At 36.5% G+C, this 24,080-nt stretch overlaps 1 protein-coding gene across 1 annotated transcript in view; it reads right to left on the bottom strand.

The window, feature by feature from the left end:
* Nucleotides 1-2,852, bottom strand: part of LOC131439092 (uncharacterized) — a 445,155-nt gene extending 442,303 nt beyond the window's left edge. Inside the window, exon 1 of the mRNA XM_058609702.1 lies at nt 2,064-2,852. Coding sequence (XP_058465685.1) covers nt 2,064-2,199 — 136 coding nt within the window. The 5' untranslated portion in view covers nt 2,200-2,852. The remainder of the gene's footprint in view (nt 1-2,063) is intronic.
* Nucleotides 2,853-24,080: the final 21,228 nt, after the last annotated feature.

Here is a 24,080-nt window from a genome sequence, read left to right as displayed (position 1 = left end):
CAGCAACTTTATCTAGAAAAATCGTATTAAATTCCACTATTAACAGAAAAGTCGCTAAACAACTCAACATTCCAAACAATTCAGTCTAACGTTCTTCAAAATGATTTGCATTTTACTGGCATAGTCCAGCAGGTAATGATATTTTCCATTTAGATTGTTTGCTATAGGTTTAAAATTTTAATAAAATCTTCGGTGTGAAATGACCCACATGTTCGACAAAACGACAACATAACAAAACGTACTGCTAGAAAGAATTCGCTTAAAGAAAAAAAAAGTTGTGTTGAAAATGACTCACGGCTCTCAAAACTACTTCAAAGATTCCCAAGAGGTCCACGGATCACTGTTTGGGAATAGCTGCTATAAATTATACTATTCCTCTGATTATACACACTCTTTGAAAAAATGAAATTTACGCTTGATGTAAATTCAAATGTGCCGTAATTTTTACGGTGATGACACAATATTACATCTACTGACATGTGAAAATAAACTTGGCGTCTGTATCGATGTAAGCTCCAGCTACATTAACTGTAAAGTTAATGATATGACTTATCTTAACATGCTTTCAATTGTGAATATAAGGGAATCACGACGCTCCTTTTGTGTGCATCCATAGAGATGTAAATTTTTCTAAGTGTGCAGAGTTGCTTTAGCACTTAGAAATATGATGTAAATTTACGTCTTCCAAAACAGACATATTCAAGCATTAAAATGACACATTTTGATTTATTTTTACGTTGGGTATGTTTGATACAGATTCACGTCATTATTGTATTCGATTCACGTCATTATTGTAATTCGTTCAGTCGTTCAACGAAGTACGTTTTTAGAACGAGGTAGTCAAACATGGATTTACGATTTACTTGTAAATTTCATAATTTTTCACTGTGTATGCTACTCCGTCAAACTGATCGAGTTTCTGATATGATCATTCAATTTGTCAGCAAGATATTCTAGAGAATAAGGAACTCACCAAATGCTCATTGATATTCTTTGTTTTTATCTTTACAAAGACCACGCTCTTATAAAAAATGAAATTTATGCTTGACGTAAATACAAGCATATCGTAATTTCTTCGGTGATTCACAATATTACATCCATTACCATGTCAAAATATTTTTTTTTGTCTTTTTCGATGCAAACTTCTACTTTTAAAATATTTTTAATTTTTTATACTTGTAACAGTCATCCATCTCTAGGCTTCGGATGATAAACCTAATGGTGCGTACCTCAAATTGGCGGATGGGTGGGAGAAAATATACACTTCTAACAAAAAACAAAAAGTAAAGGGCTCAGTCAAACCATATCGGCTGGTGCGTACCCAGGAAAAAATTACGGAGGGACTTGTTGGATTAAGTCGTTCGTTGAAAAATTTTCATTATATAATTGACTTGTATAGGACGAATTTCGCACTAAATCATATTCGCAGTTGTCAGTTCTCAGATTTGAATGAAACTTTCTGGACATGTAGACTTTGTTTCAAAATGTCACATTGCATACATTGTTTTTTTTTTTCAAAGTTGATCTAGACTGTCTTTTAGAAAAAACTGAACTTCAAGTTAAATTAACTTCGAAGTTGAATATATGACTTTTGTTTATATGCTTTGAACTGTAAATTTAAGTGAATTACGATGCTCCTTATATGTACACTGATAAAGACGTAAATTTACACGATTTTTTCTAGGTGTACACTCTCTGTTAATGAGTAAATAAGTCGCAAGGCGTCTTTGTCCGAGAGCCATCAAAAGAGTGATTTCGCTTCGGAGCCAATGTCTAGAAATTTAACTTCGGAACTTTCAAAAGATTTTGTTTCCTTATTTACTCTAAAGCCACAATCTCAAACCACGCGATTCCAAATGACGATTCACAGATACAACCACTACGTTGTCGTGTTAAATAATTGATCACCAGTATAATTCTTCAACCCAGTCCATCAAGTAGATTCGTTCCAGGTTCGTCGCTGGACCACTTACAAGTCCCCAAGACACGCACGGCAATCGAATCCCAAGTTTACCCCTTTAATGCCCATACTTTCGGAAAGAAAAAAAGAAAACTCATCTCACCTGTTATTCGCCGGGAAGCGGTCGGCTGTTGCTGCGTCACTCGAACGGCATCCACTTGGAAGACACACAGGATCAATATCGCACCGAAGGCTAGCATGTTTGCACTATTTCGCCAGTCTATGGCCACCATTTTCATCACTTTTGACACACCAACAATGAGTAATAGTATTACACTTGAGAAGAATTCGCCTTCAACTTTCAATGCCAGGCACCCCCAAGCTAGCTAGCTTTTTTTTTTGAGCTATATTTATCTCGAATGTATTTTCTTCGCACTCCGAAGCCGAGGGAAAAACCATCAAATGGCGAAAACCGTTGTGTTAATCCGAAAGTGAGAATTCAGCAGAGTACACTTGAGCTGCATGAGCTAATGGGCGTTTGCTTTTTTTTTCTTTCACGGAACTGGACCAATCCATGCGTGACACCGCCGTAGGTAGCCTAGTATCGGCAACAAAAAAAGGCGGTGGTGTTTCCACGTCGAAGGTTCACTAAGCAATGAAACGCACGCACTCGGAACTAGTCAAGGCTGACTCTAAGGTGTTCAATTCCTTGTCCGACACTGTCGGCCGTAGAATCCCACTGGATCTTCTTGAACAGGACACCGTTGCGTGGGTCCTGAGGCTAGAATCACCACTTCCCAGAACAAACGAGGCTTTATACGCGACTACCGGGGATAGGATGCGGACAATCTCCTGCTGGGACCACCAGACTTACACTACTAATCGGGGATCGGGCGTGAGGGAGTATCAACGCGCGATCCGTGCTTTGCTCAGACTGAAATTATAACCAAAACTGCAATCGCTATATAAAACCTTTCTCTTAATGAACATTACGAGCCCCCGGGTCTTAAAGATCGTGCTAAGTTGGGACAAGAGCTGGGCTCTCTCGACTACTCTCGACTGGGCTTAGCAGGGGGCAGACACAAGTTGCTACCGACCGTCTCGTGGTCGTGGTTCGTGACGATGCACGACGTTCGGCTCACAGGCGTTATGTACCGTTACGGTTTCTCACGTGTAGAAGACCGCGAAAACTGAGCACTCAATCTCAAGTTCACTAACAGCTGAGCATGCGGGAGCTTTTTCTCGGGACCCCAAAGTCTCGATCAGCTGAGCAAACGGCAAGTCGCTCTCTTTCTCTCTCTCTCTCTGCCTCTTGAGAGGGCTCCTCCAAGTGGGGCACCAGTTCAGAGCGTTGCACGTTGCGAGCAGTGACCCCTTCCACAACCCAGGCGAGCACTTGGCACTTGCTGAGCTAGCACGGATAGGTACCGTATTGTTGCTCTCCAACGAGATCGAAAGTGAACTGTTTTATATTTTGTTACTCCGTCCGTGCCGCCTCCCAGACCTGCCCAGCCCGGCGCGGATCAGCCACGGAGCGGTTGCCGGATCACGTCAGTTTGATCTTACTTGTTTGCTTTTGAATGTCTTCCTCCGGTTGTCTCGTTTGCTGCTTCGATCATGCTTGTCTTGCCTCGTTTGTTCGATGATTAAGCGGGCGTGTGTGTGTGTGTGAGTATGAGTGAGTGAGTGAATGGGTAAAGCTTGTGGAACTTACTACGTCATACAGTGTGACAATGAGCGCAGGCTGCTGCAGTGAATGTTGTGGTAGCTTTTGCAGTCGACTGACAAAAAAAAACTGCCATGTCCCGAGCGGTGAGGTGTGCTAACTTGGCGCACTTAAAAAAATCGAGATTGATTCAAATTGTAAGACTTGTAATTACTATAGACATGTATTATGTTGCGACATTCCGTTTCATTTTGTTTACAAAAAAAAGAAATCATTTGGTATTTTTCATTCGTTTATTAAGTTTCGCAATCGTTTCTGTAGCTACAAAATTCATAATAATTTTCTAGTTTTAATCTGGTTTCGTACACTTATTTGGAATTCGAAAATGTGTTATTTTTCTTATTATCTTATATTTTCTAATCTATTTTGAGAAAGTGCTATGCATAGCTTCAATGCTTTTTGAATAAGAAATTCAAATTCAAATTCAAATGATTTCTAATTGAAATTGTTCTTTGAATTCAAGAATATTATTTGTTGAAAGTAAAAAAATACTTGTTTCTACAACCAAAGCAATAAATAAAATGAATATTAAATCTACTATATTGTGCTTCAAATTCAAAAATATTATTTATTTGAATCTGAATCTAATTTCTTTTCACTTGGAATCATTTGTTATTTGATTCATATCAAATAGGTTTTGTTTCTACAGTTAAGCTTCCGTGCGATTGTGAGTAGATTCAATGCTAGATTTTGAATAATATTGTTTTTTGAATCAAATTTTTGACTGGTTATTGTAAATATCCTGTTTATTTTCGACAAATAAGAGCATTAAATCTACACATATTATTCTAATAAATTTAAATTTATATCTTATGACAACCGGTAAACAGGGAATATAATAATAAATGTCACAAACAGAAGTCTTAGCTACACACATTTTTACGAGAAATCAGTGTTGTCTGTTTCCAGAGATTACCTTGAACCATAGTTATGATGCACCCAACATTCGAAAGCTTTAAATTCTTTGGTATATCAAACGGCTGTCTCAGTTTTATAATACGAACGAATGTTGTTTACTGTCCGACGTTTCGGCCTTTGGTGTAGGCCTTTTTCAAGCAAAATTGGATTTTTTTTAATGTGTTACATTGCCTTTCTCATGTATAATATTGTGGTATTCTATTCAAAATTTTTCTCTTCGATTTTTGAAAGACACCAAGAGATTGTTTGTGCATTAAGGCCATCGTTCAAGTACCATGCGCGCGGGTGGTTTTAGGAAATTTTCGATGGAAATTTTAAAAAATTTGCCGAAACCAAAAACATATAGACCTTTGAAAAGCTTTTATCTATCTGCAGGCCAAAAATTCGGAGGATTTACCGAATCTTATCAAAAATAGCTCTGAAAAAAATGAGTTTTTTTGTGATCTTTCACAATTATTTGAAAAAATAAATCGATGGCATGAATTTTCTTTCCAAATTAACCTTATGATGGCTAAAAGGATCATATTCGGAAACATTTTTGGAAAAACTTTTCATACTTTTCGTGGAAAATCAACGAATTTCAACAACCGATTTCGTTGAAATTTTTTAAATTCATTGATTTTCTATGAAAAGCGTGAAAAGGTTTTCCAAAAATGTGTCCGAATATGATCCTTTTAGCCATCATAAGGTTTATATATAAAAAACGTGTTTAATCCACCTAGCAGTGAGATGATACCTTTTTTTATCGATCCGCATGTGTATTTTGCATGAATATTCTTCGGTGTTTAAGTTTTGATGACATTATTCTAATGACCGTCGTTCTGAGCGACAATTTGAGATTTTAATCACTCATTACTCTGTAATGTCGAAACTGCAAATCGGATCGAATTTGAATCTAAAAGTGTGATAATCGATCAAACATGCCATGCTTTAGAGTTTACGGTAATTTAAGGTACTTCCAGAGCCGGTATTCAGGAACCAGCATAACCCAAACCGATTCGTATGCCATATGACGAATAAATTACAACAGTTTTGAGTCCAACTTTGAAACTTTTCGGGATTGTCATCTTCTATATCGGTTTGAATTTTAAAAATTCATCATCTCGAAAATATGATGATATCGAAATTTTTGTGTAAGCGACTTTTTCCCCTATTCGGGAATCGGAAGTCATAATTGGATAAAATTAATTAATTTTTGTATGTATGTATAAAATTAATTTTGTATATAAGTTTATTTTAATTTGAATTTTTGTTTCTGAAATTTAATTAGGCTTTTTTGAGAAAACGATTGAGCTTTGAGAAACGATTTTATACTGGAACCGGAATTCTAAAATCGGTATGGCCGAAGTCAGATAAATTCACCTGAGTAGCTGTATAGTTTACATTTGTTTTAAAATATTTGAAAATCAGTGAAGACATCTTTGAGAAATCATAGCACGAATTAAATTTTTAGGTGCCTTCTGAATCGAAAACTGAATACCACTAAAACAGAAAAAAGTTAATTTTTTTATCGACTATCCAAATCTGCTAACACGATAAACCTGATTAATTTATGTGGAATAGAATTTTTATACTAATCGCCTTGTATCCCCGAAACCGGAAGTTGGATCTGACTGAAGAGCAAGATGTTTTATACGATCCTGAAACTTTTCATTTGAATCTCAGATGATTCTTAGATTTGATTTGAATCTTAGATCGGTTCAGCCATCTACGAGAAGACACAATTTTGATTTCGTTTCACATATTATCCTGTAGTTCCGGAACCAGAGGTCGGAACCAAACATAATTCAGGAACTTTGTTTGGGAGCATACGACTTTTCGTATGAATCTGAATTTGTAGAAAAGAAATTTTCCGAGAAAATTGAGTGAAATTATTTGTCACACACGCATTTGCTGATCTCGACGAACTGATTCGAATGGTATATGAATGTTGTATTCTTCCAGCATTTATTGCTGTAAGTAGTTTAAAACAATATAATTAAAAAAAATTCTGCCATCATCTGGTTTATATATGTCATATTCGAACGATTGTGTTGCCAAAAACGAGCCGTGCTAAAATCGGTCCGAGGCTAAATGTCATGAAAAAGGATGCTGTACACAGTCTTTTTGGTACTTAGAAACAATTGTATGTAACAGTATAAAAAATCGTGTTTTCCGTTGCTCCCAAGCATATCATAAAGCGCTCAAAACTCCTACTGCTGGAATAGGGGGGAAAGTCGTTAACACAAAAATTTCGATATCTCTGTTAAAAATGGACGGATTTTAACAATCTATGGCTTGTTGGATAGGTATTACCGTGCGGAATGTAAGTCTGGAAACATATTCTGTTTTCAAGATCAATTGTGACAGATACTGTCAAAAAACTAAAAATGTTGACATAAAACTTCGTATAACTCAAAAAGTAAACATCCGATCTCAAAACCATTCAATAGCGTTCTGGGTGACGAGGAGCCCTTCATTTGCGACCAGTTTGATCAAAATCGGTCCAGCAATCTCTGAGATCTCGACCTCTTAGTTGACAACACACATACACACACACACACACACACGGACATTTGCTCAGTTCGTCGAGCTGAATCGATTGGTATATGTCATTCGGCCCTCCAGGCCTCGGAATAATTTCCTAAATTTCTAGCGAATTCTATATATAAAAACGTGTTTAATCCACCTAGCAGTGAGATGATACCTATTTTTATCAATCCGCATGTGTTTTTTGCATGAATATTCTTCGGTGTTTGAGTTTTCATGACATTATTTTAATGACCCTCGTTTTAAGCGACAATTTGAGATTTTAATCACTCATTACTCTGTAATGTCGAAACTGCAAATCGGATCGAATTTGAATCTAGAAGTGTGATAATTGATTAAACATGCCATGATATGTAAGTTCCACTCTTGAGTTTACGGTAATTTAAGGTACTTCCAGAGCCGGTATTCAGGAACCAGCATAACCCAAACCGATTCGTATGGCCATATGACGAATAAATTACAACAGTTTTGAGTTCAACTTTGAAGCTTTTCGGGATTGTCATCTTCTATATCGGTTTGAATTTTAAAAATTCATCATCATGTAATTCGAGAACCGGAAGTCATAATTGGATAAAATAATTAATTTTTGTATATAAGTTTGTTTTAATAAAAATTTTTGTTTCTGAAATTTGATTAGGCTTTTTTTGAGAAAACGATTGAGCTTTGAGAAACGATTTTATACTGGAACCGGAATTCTAAAAGCGGTATGGCCGAAGTCAGATAAATTCACCTGAGTAGCTGTACACTTTACATTTGTTTCAAAACATTTGAAAATCAGTTAAGACATCTTTGAGAGATCATAGCACGAATTAAATTTTTAGGTGCCTTCTGGTCGACAACTGAATACCACTAAAACTGAAAAAAGTTAATTTTTTATCGACTATCCAAATCTGCTAACCCGATAAACCTGATTAAATTATGTGGAATAGACATTTTTATACAATCCCCGAAACCGGAAGTTGGATCTGACTGAAAAGCAAGATGTTTTATAGAACTTTTCATTTGAATCTTAGATGATTCTTAGATTTCATTTGCATCTTAGATCGGTTCAGCCATCTTCAAGAAAAATGAGTTACACAATTTTGATTTCGTTTCACATATCATCCTGTAGTTCCGAAACCAGAGGTCGGAACCAAACATAATGCAGGAACTTTGTTTGGGAGCATACGACTTTTCGTATGAATCTGAATTTGTAGAAAAGAAATTTTCCGAGAAAATTAATTGAAGTTATTTGTCACACACGCATTTGCTGATCTCGACGAACTGATTCGAATGGTATATGGATGTTATGTTGTTCCAGCATTTATTGCTGTAAGTAGTTTAAAACAAAATAATTAAAAAAAATTCTGCCATCATCTGGTTTATATATGTCATATTCGAACGATTATGTTGCCAAAAACGAGCCGTGCCAAAATCGGTCCGAGGCTAAATGTCATGAAAAAGAATGCTGTACACAATCCTTTTGGTTCTTAGAAACAATTGTATGTAACAGTATAAAAAATCGTGTTTTCCGTTGCTCCCAAGCATTTCTTTGTCATACAGCGCTCAAAACTCCTACTGCTGGAATAGGGGGAAAAGTCGCTTACAGAAAAATTTCGATATCTCCGTTAAAAATGGACGGATTTTAACAATCTATGGCTTGTTGGATAGGTATTACCGTGCGGAATCTAAGTCTGAAAACATATTCTGTTTTCAAGGTCAATTGTGACAGATACTGTCAAAAAACTGAAAATTTTGACATAAAACTTTGTATAACTCAAAAAGTAAACATCCGATCTCAAAACCATTCAATAGCGTTTTGGGTGACAGGGAGACCTTTCATTTGCGACTAGTTTGATGAAAATCGGTCCAGCCATCTCTGAGATCTCGACCTCTTAGTTGACAACACACATACGGACACACACACATACACACACACACACAGACATTTGCTCAGTTGGTCGAGCTGAATCGATTGGTATATGTCATTCGGCCCTCCGGGCCTCGGAAAAATTTTCGAAAGTTTGAGCGAATTCTATACCTATTTTTTATATATATAAAAATAGGTAAAAGGTAAAAAATATCATCGCATTATTTTTGCAGATAATTGTGAAAGATCACAAAAACACCCATTTTTCAGAGCTATTTTTGATAAGACTCGGAAAATCCTCCGAATTTTTCAGCCATTTTTGCCCTGCAGATAGATAAAAGCTTTTCAAAGGTCGGTATGTTTTTGGTTTTGGCAAATTTTTCAAAATTTTCATCGACAATTTCCTAAAACCACCCACGCGCAAGGTACTTGGACGATGGCCTTAACTAGTATAACATACAGCATGAAACAGTGCTTTTCTCGCGTAGGTCATCCTTAAGAAAACGAAGTGGGTTCACTATTATATGCACTTCCGGCACCGGAACCCGAGAACCTGTATAATCAAAGTCGGTTGGTACGGCCACCAACTAACATGACGTACAAACTCTACTAGTTTTTATTCAAATTCTGAAGATTTTATACAATTTTGCTATCGCACTCTAAATGACGATTTAAATGTTTGTTGTATTCGAAAATATGCAGTAATTTTTGGTAGGACCATAAGACCTTTCGTTTGACCCTAAGATTGGGAATAACGGTTTTGAGTCCAGTTTGTACAATATTGAACACACTTTACTCTATAACTCAGAAACCGGAAGTCGGATCCGCATGAAATTCAGAAATTCCGTATAGGACCATAAGACCTTTCACTTGAATCAAAGTTTGGTCAAACCATCGCTGAGAAAAGTGAGTGAGATCCATTTTGGTATATATGACCACTATTTTCGGTGCTTCCGGAACCGGATACCGGGAACCAAGATAGCCAGAATCGGTTTCTTCAGTTGTCTACTGATAATGACTATCGATTCGTGTAGTTTTGTGACCAGTTTAGAAAATTGTTCACGTTTTTTGTTTCGCCGGTTTAAATGACGATGTACAATATTGAACCCACTTTACCTTATAACTCCGGAACCGGAAGTCGGATCCGGATGAGATTCAGGAATTTCGTATGGGACCATAAGACCTTTCATTTGAATCTAAGTTTGTCAAAATCGGTTCATTCATCTCCGAGATACCCTAGTGAGATTATTTGACACATACACACAGACATTGCTCAGCTCGATGAACTGAGTCGAATGGTATTAGACACATGGCCCTCCGGGCCAATTTTTACTTGTCGGTTTTTCAAGTGATTGCAGAACCTATCTATATGAGAAAGGCAAAACTTACTAAAGTCCATCGTTTATAGTCAAAATGTCAATAGTACCAAAACAGTTAATCATCGCACCGATGTACAAGGCCTCAGCAACACTTACGCTGGTTTCTACATTCTATCAAATTCATCAAATACGATAAGAAATGACAAATCTCCGATGAACACCAATATTACTTTACTCTACGCAGCACTTTGCTGAGATTTTCCACGATAACGTTACAAAATAACGTTGATAAGCTCATTGTTCTTTGATCACCATGAGGAAAGCTTCAGAATAGTCGTTAAATTAAGTAGTTGTGAAACTGTACGTAATTTATGCAAACAAAATATGTGTTATGTAGTCAATAGTAAGAGCTGCTTTAAATAGTTTTCGATTCAGTATTTATGTAAATGACCATTTGTTTTCGTTGTATCTTGAAGCATGTTCTAAAATTGACCATACAACGTAGCGTCAGACATGGACATTTTGACTATAAACGATAGACTTTAGTAAGATTTTACATTGTATTGTTTGCTCAACGCCTAATTTTTTTGTTAATGTAACACAACTAAAATAAATTCCAGTTTTCCATGAAAAAGGCCGAAACGTCGGACAGTAAACAACATTCGTTTGTATTATAAGACTGAGACAGCCGTTTTCCAGTTTTCCACAACTCAATATATTTACGAACCTGAAATCGCAGAGAGAAAAAAAGAACTAAAAATTTCAATGAAATAATATCATATACAGTTACTCATAAAATTGATCGTACACACGAAAAAATATCACATTTTGCTGTTCAATTAGTAAGTTTAAAGTAACAAAATATATGTAATTTCAATGTTATAAATTTCATGAATTGGATTAATATACATTTTATTTAAATATTAAGATTCTTCCCATTTGGTGGTTCGATTGCAACAAAAAACGCCTTAGTTCTATCTCACAAAATTGATCGTACACTCATTATGAAAATCTGTATTATAAAGTGTAGCTGGTGAATGCGGATTTAAATATAAAATTTAATACTTAGTGTGGTCTCCCTTAGCGTCGATTACGGCTTACAAACGACGGGGCATTGGGTTCACTAGTTCTTTGCGCAAGATGCTTGGATGTTTTCCCATATGTAGTTATTTTATTTTCTGTTTCAGCGTGTTTTTGTTTGATGCTTTAGTATCCTTGAGCCGCCGATTAATTTTATCCCATGGGTTTTCGTTGGGGTTCATGTCTGGTGACTGTGGTGGTGTTTTCAATTGCTTAGTAACGTTATGTAACAGCCATTCCCGAACAACATGTGCGATGGGATTTGGATCATTGTCCTGTTGGAAACAATATCCTGATGATAGTCCTAATTTTTATGCACTTGGTTTTAGGTTACGTTTTAGGATATCCATATATAGAATTTTGTACATATTCCGGTCGATAAACTCCAGTGTTCCTGTGCCTGAAAGCTGCCATACAACCCCACAACATAACACAGCCACCACCATGTTTCACTGTTGGTTTCAAATTTTTATATTTGAGCTCTGTATTCGGCTCTCTCCAAACAATTTGTCTGCCATCATATCCAAAGCAATTTATTTTTGTGTCATCAGTGAATATTACCTGATTTCAAAACTCCAGCGGTTTGTTTACGTGGGTTTTGGCGAACTCAAGCCGCTACTTCTGATTTACTGCTGATATGAATGGCTCTTTACGGCCAACATGACCATGCAGATTAAATTTCCGGAGAACGCGGCGACCAGCTTCAGTTGAAATAGGTCGGTTGATATCTTGAGACACTTCCGCCGTCAATTTCGGTTCACTTAATTTCGGGTTATTTCGTATTTTGCGAACTATAAACCGTTCGTCAACTTCCGATAGGATCCGTTTTCTTCCCCTTTCTGCCTTCTTCTTCAGAATTCCCTCGTATTTCCAGTTGTCAATGATATTCTGTACGGTGGAATGTGATCGTCCAACGATTTCTCCGATTTCGCGTAAGGATTTCCCTTTACAGCGCAAGGAAATGATCAATTTTCTTATAGAAATGTCTTTTTGCTTTCTTTTGCATTCCATTACAAAAAAATAACGGGTTTCTCTGTATTTCAATTTATAACTCTCAAACCAAAGCTAAAACGAACTATTAATGTTGTTCACTCTAACACTGACAGCTTACACACAAAACGAGTTCATAGTAAATTGTGTTGATATTGGTTTACGATCAATTTTGTGAGATTAAAAAAGGCATACATTTTCTTATAAATCGATTATTTCTAACAACAAAACAATTTTGTTCCAAGTTTTCGTTCAATTATCTTTCAAAACAATTTTCATTACAAAATCACTTCAAAATAAATTTAGTTGCTAGCAACAGTAAGAAACTGCAATAAAATGTAGCATCATACGTGTGTACGATCAATTTTGTGAGTAACTGTAGGTCGTTTACTATTATTATTGTTATGAGTAGTACTTGTTATACGATCGTTAGATATTTGCTGTGTATTCCGATCGATTATATCACTGCTAAAGCTGCTAAACTTGGAATCAAATTTCAATATTTAGGCATAATCGCACCAAATTTTATTAAAAGATAAATTTATTCGAACTCGATTGTTTTGGTTCCATAATGCCAAAACTTCTCGAAAATCTAATACTTCTTCGAGTGAAGTCGAACGAAGCTCGATGATCGTCTTCGAATCGAGAACCATAATACGAAACGTGGTCGATTCCATAAAATTTTAGTCGAATCGAGATACATAATGCCACCCCAGGCCCGTACCCGGGATTTCGTTTCGGAAGGGACCATTAGATAAAAAAATAATGTTACTGAAGATTGCTTATGTACATAATTTTCATTTACAATTCTTGATGTTTACTGTCATGCCCATTTCTAGAGCACAAAAATCCACAAGAAGTGGTACGAGATTGCTCTTTTGCTTCGGTTCGTGGAGAACGGGAAACATCCTGTAAATTTGTAGGTCATATTAGTTAATGGCCATACAAACTTACTTCAGCTATACAGGTTTCGGTATCAGGCAAGGATGGCTTTTATCGTATCAAAGAATGCTCACTCGCAACTCTTCCACGATTAAATCAGTGCCATCAAAGAGAATCGGAAATCATCGCAACAACAAAAAAACCGGCATGGTACATTTAACATAAAAGGTGATTTTTTTGAGGTTAGGATTTTCATGCATTAGTATTTGCTCAGATTTTTCGAGGTTATGATTTTCATGCATTATTATTTGCTCAGTATGCTCTGACATTTCATCATGAATAGACTTACTAACGAGCAACGCTTGCAAATCATTGAACTTTATTACCAAAATCAGTGTTCGGTTCGAAATGTGTTTCGCGCTTTACGCCCGATTTATGGTCTACATAATTCTGGTTGAATGGCTACGTAAATAAGCAAAATTGCCGCATTTGGAGTGAAGAGCAACCAGAAGCCGTTCAAGAACTGCCCATGCATCCCGAAAAATGCACTGTTTGGTGTGGTTTGTACGCTGGTGGAATCATTGGACCGTATTTTTTCAAAGATGCTGTTGGACGCAACGTTACAGTGAATGGCGATCGCTATCGTTCGATGCTAACAAACTTTTTGTTGCCAAAAATGGAAGAACTGAACTTGGTTGACATGTGGTTTCAACAAGATGGCGCTACATGCCACACAGCTCGCGATTCTATGGCCATTTTGAGGGAAAACTTCGGAGAACAATTCATCTCAAGAAATGGACCGGTAAGTTGGCCACCAAGATCATGCGATTTGACGCCTTTAGACTATTTTTTGTGGGGCTACGTCAAGTCTAAAGTCTACAGAAATAAGCCAGTAACTATTCCAGCTTTGGAAGACAACATTTCCGAAGAAATTCGGGCTATTCCGGCCGAAATGCTCGAAAAAGTTGCCCAAAATTGGACTTTCCGAATGGACCACCTAAGACGCAGCCGCGGTCAACATTTAAATGAAATTATCTTCAAAAAGTAAATGTCATGTACCAATCTAACGTTTAAAATAAAGAACCGATGAGATTTTGCAAATTTTATGCGTTTTATTGTTTAAAAAAGTTCTCAAGCTCTTAAAAAATCACCCTTTAGAATAGACACTAGTGCGAGAGCGAATTTCTCTCGGTGAACCGTCTGAGAATCAACGGCTAGCACGCTGCTGTGGGGATCCTCTCTGAAGCAACAAACGGTCGCTTATTCTCGTTTCGCGATCCGATTCTGTATGGGCAGTGGATAATTGCGATAGAATCATTTTACTATTGCCGCTTATTCTAACTATGTGCTTATAACCTTTGTATAAGTTGTGTCTATGAAAATGTCTGTGAATGCTCCACACAAGGGTTTTGAAATATTGCAACCTAGTATGAGAACATCAAGTTGAATCATCGATTCGATTTTCTGCGATAATTGTCAACTTGCGATTCTCTCTTGGTAAATTCCACACAGCGGCGATCATTATCAGACTGAAATTTTTTTTAAGGGCCATGAAATACTCAGAGTATGAAGTGGAGCTAAGAAATGTAGAAAAATTCTCTCGAGGTTCATGCATTGAGAGACTCGAATTCTTGTAGCATCTTCTATCGGATTGAAAATGTTGTATACAATATAGATAAAAATCGAGCAGCTTCTGTCATATTTTCAGCAATCACCAACACTGGTATCAGGTTCCGAAAGTAGCGGCCTAAAATTCCAACACGAAACTCACATCGATTTCTCAGAGATAATCTCTGGTGTATAATAAGAGATAATTCTCTGGTGTATAATAATGGATCCAGTCAAACATGTACTCGAAGTGCGCTTGCGTTCGTCTTTTTAGTCACATATGAGTATGTGCGAGATCCATCGGCAGGATAGCTTTCTCATCTGCAGAATCCTCCCCAACTATGGTAAGCTAACGCATTTTTTCAGTACAATTTAGTGTCTTATTATTATTGTCGTTTATTTTGTCTCCGATTTAACCTTGATTTTATTTAGTTTTGATACTGTTTGTATCGATTCAAACATTTGTTTTGTATCTATATGTGATTCCCCCCCCCCCCCCCCCCCCCCTCTCGGTACGTGCCTGTCAAAGATGTCAGGTCACTATTAACTTGTTTGCTACAAATATTTTGTAAAAGTGTATCGCTGTCAACACTAATTGGTTGGGAAAAAAAATCATTTATTTTACATGAACTTCATCTTGAGCCATTCCGAGTCACATTTCTAGTTTTCCTCGGCTCGGCCACTGAAATGACGGATAACTAAATCTAACCTTCACACCTCACAGAGTGTTTGAATGCATTGTTTAATGGTAGAGTAAATTTCTTCAGCGTGACTTCATGGACTTTTTTAAAGGTAAGCTTGAGTTTTTTGTCTGCATCTGCAAATCACTTGCTAAATGAGAAATTTTCAGACGAAATTATAACTGTTCAGGATATCTCCTCGAGCCGATATCTTCAAAAATGTTTGCTCAGAAAACCAAGGTAACAAGGTAGATGTGATTCAAAATTCAGGCTCGCTTCTGTGGTCTCATGGCACATAAACTGATCGTAAAGTCAATTCAGAGACGAATTCTGGCATTCGCTATTCTGAATAATATACTTTCGGATAACATTTTCGTCCCTGTAGATGTTCCTCAAGACAATATTCATGGCCCTATCTTAAACAAAATTTTTACCTCCAGCATTCGACCTCATCCGGAATAACCACAGATTGCTGATGATCCGACTAATATGTCGAAGCTCTTGTCATACAAAGCATTGACATAAGACACAATCAAAAAATGTATAAACCGATGTTTATGCAAACGAATTCCACGCCATCACAAACCGCCACCAATAACGACAGCATTGTTTGTAAACCACGCGAAATAACTTCTTGCTGTGGAACTCATTTTTTATGATAAAAGAATATTCGTCCTTTCAGTTGACCATAGCGAATTATTGTACAGCTTAAATATTTGCACCAAATACAAAAAAGCAAGTACAAATGTAGGTATATCTTGTGTCCGTAGGACTGTAAACAATAAATAAACAGGAACAGAACCGCATTTACGAGTGCAATAAAACTGCATTGCCCCAAAAAATATTCGTCGTTAGCAACATTCATAACTTGTGGGCATACTTTGGGTGGTCATTCAACTTTGGTTAAATATTCGATATTAAAATGTGCTTCATTCAATGCGATTTCCACGAAAAATTTGGTGCATTAACATTCTGTCCAGAGTATACTTCTACTGCAAAGAACCAACAAAAATGTTTATCACTAACCAATGTGATATTTGATCTTCGGTGAATGAAGGTGCATCATTATACCTATATTTCATTCAACCAAAGCAGCGTTGGTCGCTCATATTTTGTTTGGTTTAAAATGTGCGTGTGGATAAAAAAATTCGCGTTAGTGTTTTGGAAAGATCGCATAATTCTGAAAGCTGTAAAAAGACTAAATGGGAGTTTTGATATTTTTTAAAAGATTTATGCGAACTTCGGATGGCGAATTAAATGCTAATGAAACTGATTTTTTAAGTCAGTTGACGTACGTACGAGTCCCGACCAGAGCTGCTAAATGTCACCATCAACGAACAACTTTGCACGACGAAGATTGGAAAGTTTATGTCACTGGACTGCTGCCAACCAGGCCCTACCAATCATCATATATTGAGTGTCTGAGAGCCGATCTTTCATAACTTAAATTCTCTTGATATTATACTCACCAGGACGCTCATTGATTGCCGATACGCTGGATATTATCTTCATTTCTCCTGTCACTGCTTGATTACGATGTGACTAAATATTAATCAAGCAGCATAAACATTGAATTTAATTCATGTACACCAATAAACTCCAAAATCCGATGACTTTTTACAAAGAACAATTAACTTTATCAATTTATGTTTATGTTAGTACTCTCATGGAATTTTCTTACTTCAACAGGGAATAGGAGAATGAGAGAGAGAACAAAATGCGTCACCTGTCTTTGACTGAGTATACTTCTACTTGGTCATTGAACTATCGAGTATCTCATTTGACAGACACTTTGACCGTACCGAATACAGTTGACGATGATTTTAGTCAGTCTGTCAAGGTCATTTGACATGACTGACAATTTGCAGCTCTGGTCCCGACTCGGAAGAGTTTTTAGTGTCAATAGGATCGTAGCACTGCCAATGAAATGGCTCTGTACTCTACGATTCAGCAGCGCCGTCAGTTGAACAGACTTTTAAATTCTACAAATGACTGCTTTGTTTCAGAAAGCAAAGTCTTGGCATTACAATTTTTTTAGTGAAATTTGGCCTTCCTGTTTCAACAGACTTCGCAGCCAATTCATAACGTACAGAATCATTGCTTCAGAAACTAGTTTATTATACGATATTAAACAAACACAAGCTGAACGCTTTTTCAAGAAATTAGAAATCTCTAATTAATCCACCTTGTGATGTGATAATGCCTTTTACATTCAAAACGAGGTCAACTTCTAGCAAAAAAATCATCTTGTCAGACGAGGCACATGTCATGTTAAATGGATGCGTTAATAAGTAAAATTGCCATTTCTAACAGCCTCTGTACGACCATGAAGTTATAGGTTGATGTGGTGTTTGTGCGGATATGGTGATTGGACCCTATTTTTTCAAGACGATGATGGAGCAACGAAAATTATTGTTAATGGCGATCGTTATCGAGCTATGATAAATGATTTTGTGATGCCCGTTGTTTGTGAAAATGGTTTGAATGACTACTGTTTTCAACAGGACGGTGCAACATGCCATACAGATCGATTAACGAGCGATTTATTACGACCATAGTTCCCCGGACGAGTCATATCGAAAAATGGTGATTTTGACTGACCCCCGAGATCACCCGATTTGACAATACCAGACTTTTTTGTTAGGCAAATCGAAGTCCAAGTTATACGCTGTTAAGCCAAGAACCATAGTTCAACTTAAATACTACATACGACGTGAAATCGCCGCCATATCAACCGATACATTGGCCAAAACTATGGAAAACGCCGAAAAAGGACACATTTGTACTCAAGAGCAATTCCAGAAATGCTTAGCAGATCATCAGACTCGACCTTCTCCGATTTGGATGAAACTCTGCACATGTATGGCAAACCTTAAGTATTGAACCGATGGAGAGGTCAATCCGACTCACGACTGATTTTTAAAAAGGGCGTATGTATTTTGGCATTTCACAAAATTTGCCTTTTTCAAAGCGTTGTTACTCGGAAACCGTTCATCGTCCAAAAATGGCGTCCAGGAAAAAGTTGTAGGGAATCAATAGGGCACTCTAAAAAAAATATACACTAAAAAAAATGGATTTTTTTTCTCAATAATTTCAAAATGAACCAAAAAAATTAAATTAAAAAAAAATCAGGGTTTCGATTTTTTTGATAATTTTTATTTGAAAGCTTATATTAAAACCTACAGATTGATGGCTATCCCATCCGTGCCTTTTGAAAAATCAAGAAGTTACAGCTAAAACAATTTACAGATACACTGAAGTCTGTTTTATGCGAGTTTACTTACCGCATAAAAAAAACCTCATAACTCTGAAAATTCGCATAAAAACCGCTTAACTCTGAAACTTTGCATAAAAAAACCGCAGAAGGGAAACCGCATAACTCTGAAAATTCGCATAAAAAACCACATAACTCTGAAACCTCGCATAAAAAAAAACCGCATAGCTCTGAAAATTCGCATAAAAAAGTCGCATAAAAAACTGCATAAAAAAGACCGCATGAAAATGACCTCAGTGTATATTAGAAATTTCAAGTTCTCGTTGAAAGATAATCATTTAAATAGTAGAGCTAACATAACTACGTCAAAACGAATAAACACATGTAGAATCAAAGAGATGTGCCAGTTGACTATTTACAGTTTACAACCAACGTACGTACCGGCGAATTGCTTACCTAAATTCTATCTGGTTCATATAAAAATAGCTATGCATCGTAGAACAGATACCAGTTTATAACAAATCTCTTTCGAAACAGTTACAGTTTTTCAAAAGGCACGGATGGGATAGCCATCAATCTGTAGGTTTTAATAAAAGCTTTAAAATAAAAATTAATAAAAAAAATTAAAATCCTGATTTATTTTTATTTAACTTTTTCGGATTATTTTTTAATTATTGACAAAAAAAATCAAAAAATTTTTTCAGTGTATATTTTTTTAAGTGCGCAATCGATTCCCTACAACTTCTTCCAGACCGCCATTTTTGTACAATTAACGGATTCCGAGTTAGAACGATTTGAAAAAGGCAATTTTTGTGAAATGCAAAAATATTTACGCTCTTTTTAAAAATCTGTCGTAAGTCTGATTGACCTCTTTATTGGTTCAAAACTTATGGTTTGCCATACTGAAGCCATGTGCAAAGTTTCATCCAAATCGGAGAAGGTCGATTCTGATTTTGTCACTTTTTCGTCTACTCATTCCTGGAAAGTTGCCACTGACGTGATATCATTTTCAAAAAAATAGCTGTAACATATCTCTTTGAACCAAAATAAATTACAATAGAAATGAAAAAAAATGTTTGTTTAGAAACAAATGCTTTCGCTTTAAATGGCCCACTCTGTAGATTCCGTTCAGTAACAAATGTCGTCGTACCAATCGAATCAGTGCGTCGAGATGGTCAAATACGTATGTGCGTGTATGTAACATATTTGTGCACTTATTTAGACTCAAATAAAAAGTATTTTCACCTTATTTAAAAATCCTGGAATATATACGAATTGGATTTCCGTAATAACAAGGTGATTAGGGCAAAAAATAAAAAACTTTCACTTTTCTCGGAGATGGTTGACCGATTTATACAACTATATTGTCATATGAAAGGGCTTCAAATTCCTTATGAAATTCTTTAATTTCATTCATATCCGAATTCCGACTTCGGAGTTATAGGGTGATAAGAGAAAAAAATCAATTCTTCATAAGTGAAAACGCAAAAAGAACGGGATTCTTCAAAACTGGTCAGAATAATCTTCTATATCGCAAATCTTGTAACTTGATGACCAAACAAACTCATTTAAATAAATCCAATTTCCGGGAGTACTGGATATAAGAATTAAAAACTCCAAAAGGCTTCCGATTTTCACAAACATAAAATAAGATCTTATGATTCCATAGATTGCAATGGAATTTTATTCGGATCCGATTTCCTGTTCCGGACATGCAAGGTGAGGAATAATAAAACTCAGTCATTTAAGAGAGGTTGCGACGAACGTAGAATCTCCGAGACTGTGAAAAACTGTTCCAATACTTAGATCTTATAAGTTAATTGTCAACCGGCCCAACAACTGGGTGGATTAACACAGGTTTTATGTAGGGGAGAGCGGGGCAAACATGGCCACTTTTTGTATTGCGCCAAAAATATTGCAAAAAAAAAAAATGTTCACTCGGAATGTTTTATACTGTATCAAAGCTACAACCTTCAGTTACAGAACGGTATATAGTTTGATGTACATACCCCCACTTATACGGGTGCAATCAGGCTCGAATTGCACCTACCTCGAATGGGTGGGGCGAAAATTTCCAGTCTCATTTTGACGCTGGAAATAATCACACATGGCTGTTTTGTACATGCAAAATATCATTTCTTCTGAAAATGACTGATTCTATTAAAGAAACATGCAAAAATTATCAGAAAAAATATGGGAATTAAAATGCAATTGCTTTTGAGTTAAGACCAAAAATCAAGTGAATAAAAAACGTTTCCCTCATAAGCAATTCACCCATGTAAAAATGTTGCCACGTACACATGCCGTCGGTAAATTGTGATCATCGATTATACCCGAAACTTGAGGATTTTCGGAATATTTTGTTAGTAAGTAGTCAAAGTTGTGTTGAGTTTCATAAAATCAGCAAGTTTTTGTAGAAAAAACAATAAAAAATTTACTAATCAGACCTACAGAAATACCTACAGGAATATACACCGAAACCTCCATTTACGAACTAAACGGGGGTTCGTAAAAAGAGGTAGTTCGTAAAAAAAGTTTACGTTATTTGGGATTTGGTTCGTAAAAAAAGTTTACGTTATTTGGAATTTACTTCGTAAAAAAGGTTTTGTGTGATTATTGTGGAAACCGCGCATCATATGTTTATTTTCGGAACGGATGTGAAGAGTAAGTGCAAGAAAATGATGTTTGGGCTCGTTTCAAAATCCAAGATGGCGGCTTCCGATTTGTTGATATTCCTTGAAAACCCATACAATATAGGTATTTTCGGAACGGAATTGATGAGTAGATGTCAGAAAAAGATGTTTGAGGTAGTTTTGAAATTCAAGATGGCGACTTCCGGTTTGTTGATATTCCTCGAAAACCCTTGCAAAATGGGTATCTTCGGAACGGAATTGATGAGTAGATGTCGGAAAGCGATGTTTGAAGTGGTTCTGAAATCCAAGATGGCGACTTCCGGTTTCTTAATATTTCCTGAAAACCCTTACAATATGGGTATTTTCGGAACGGAGTTAATGAGTAGATATCAGAAAACGATGTTTGATATAGCTCTGAAATCCAAGATTGCGACTTCCGGTTTCTTGATATTTCTTGAAAACCCTTACAATATGGGTATTTTCGGAACCGGATGGATGAGTAGATGTCAGAAAACGATGTTTGAGGTAGTTTTGAAATTTAAGATGGCTACTTTTGGTTTGTTTATATTCCTTGAAAACCCTTACAATATGGATATTTTCGGAACGGGATTGATGCGTAGATATCAGAAAACGATGTTTGAGGTGGTTTTGACATCCAATATGGTGACTTCCGGTCGATTGATATTTCTTGAAAATCCTTACAATATGGGTGTCTTCGGAACAGAATTGATGAGAAGATGTCGGAAAACGATGTTTGAAGTGGTTCTGAAATTTAAGATGGCGACTTCCGATTTGTTGATATTCCTTGAAACCCCTTACAATATGGGTACTTTCGGAAAAAGAGGTAACGTATAAAAAGTGTTCGTAAACGGAGGTTTGGGTGTATTCTACAACCCGAAAACTCTGGAACCAGAGAATTTTACTTTTGACGAAAAAAGAGTCTCTTTTGCACCTACCGACTACTGAGGCTCAAATCAGTGGACGGCATGTCAAATGAACATAAGCTAATCGTAACTAATGCTCGAGCCCACATATAGAGGGTGTAGACGATGGGATGTGACATTTAATGTTCGAATTATTGTAAGTGTCCATTTCGGCCCCGTGGCCATTTTTGTCCCAGTCTGCCCTATTGTAACTTAATATGCCGGATTAAGATTTTGAGCACACACCACCCTACAAATCAGGAACTAGAAGTTAGATCCAAATTAAAATCAATAGCAACCCTTGGAATCATGAACCTTTCATTCAAATTTTAGAGTGTGAAAATCGGTTTCAACTAGTCGCTTATACAGGGGGGTGTTTTAGGGGTTCAAACCCCCTCCGAAATTAAAAAAAGTATGATATTATGTAAACTCTTTTTTTGTATTTGTATGGAAATTGATCAACATGTTCTGAAACACCCCCCGAAATTTTTTTCTGGGTACGCGCCTGGTTTCAACCATATATGAGAAGTCAACGCGATTCCCATTTCGAAATCTTTTACATGCTCTTCATGTCAAACTTTTTCCGCTCATCACTCAGTTATTCTGGAACCAGAGGATGGATCGTGATAATCATTTCTCACTATCACTAGTTTTTCCAATTATCATGAATCAATCAAAAACCTTTTCAGTTCAGCGTACGATGATATGCACACGAAATCCACCAAAAACCCCATTCCACGCAATTTGGCAAAGATTGTCACATCTGTCTAGCAGAAAAAACTTTCGAAGAAACCGATTCCGCCTCTATCGCAAATTACTCCAGTTTATGTTGTCATAATTTATGTCACGCTGCCGGACTGAACGCCGCTGATTACGCAGTATAGCTTCATTAATTTCGGACCATTGTCGTTAGGTATTTAATTCCTATTAAATTTCAACGAGCAGATCTCCGTTGAGTTTCGCATCATCATCATCATCATCATCATCATCATCAGTATCATCATCGGATAACAAGAGCTAACTCAATCTGATCTCGCTGTCTGGCACTAGTTAGACGGTTTCGGTTTCAGCTTCGATTTCAGTTTCGTGCTAACATATTTGGATCATTTGGTTTGTTGGTTATGCCGGGAAAAATTTCGCCGAAGCATAATTTCGTCGATTTATTACAAGGCGAGTTAATAAACTGGCGCTCCGATTCATCAATGTCATGCTATGTTTATGAGCGTATCGCGAAACATCATTTCGGCGGCTCGACATAATCGCCCACATACATGCTCATATGAGGAAACAGATTTTGCATTAGCATGCATTGAGCCAAAAGCGACTCAAGGTCAACATTTTCATTAAATCGCACCCATAGAAGCAGTTGCGTGTACAATCTTTTGATCACCAGTTGTGTGGTCAGTTTAGTGGAGTGGGTTCTTCACGTTATGCAACAGTATCTATTTATGTTGGAAAATGTATGCTCCATTTATGCGAAACAATGTTAAACGTCAATGTCAATAAAAATTACTTTTTTGAGCGGTTAATGAAATTAAATAAATTTTAAAAGAAAAAATAATTCCAATTAATTCCTCTATATTTCACTATATTTATATAGGGTTAAGTGGGGTGAGATGCCGTTCTGGGAGAGTTGTTGCATTTTCGAGTTTGTAATTATAGAAGTACTCTACACTGAGCGTCAGTGTGAATTCACCTCGTGGGGCGACAAAGAGAAGGTAAGTAAAAGTAGCGAATTATATTTTATCTGTAAATATAGACGATAATATATTGTTAGTTCAGTTGCAGTGATGGAAATTTTTATTTCGCGCTGCGTGAAAGATAGCATT

The sequence above is a fragment of the Malaya genurostris genome, chromosome 3 (assembly GCF_030247185.1).
Source record: "Malaya genurostris strain Urasoe2022 chromosome 3, Malgen_1.1, whole genome shotgun sequence".
Classification (NCBI taxonomy): Eukaryota; Metazoa; Arthropoda; class Insecta; order Diptera; family Culicidae; genus Malaya; species Malaya genurostris.
This window is presented reverse-complemented; position numbering and strand designations above follow the sequence as displayed.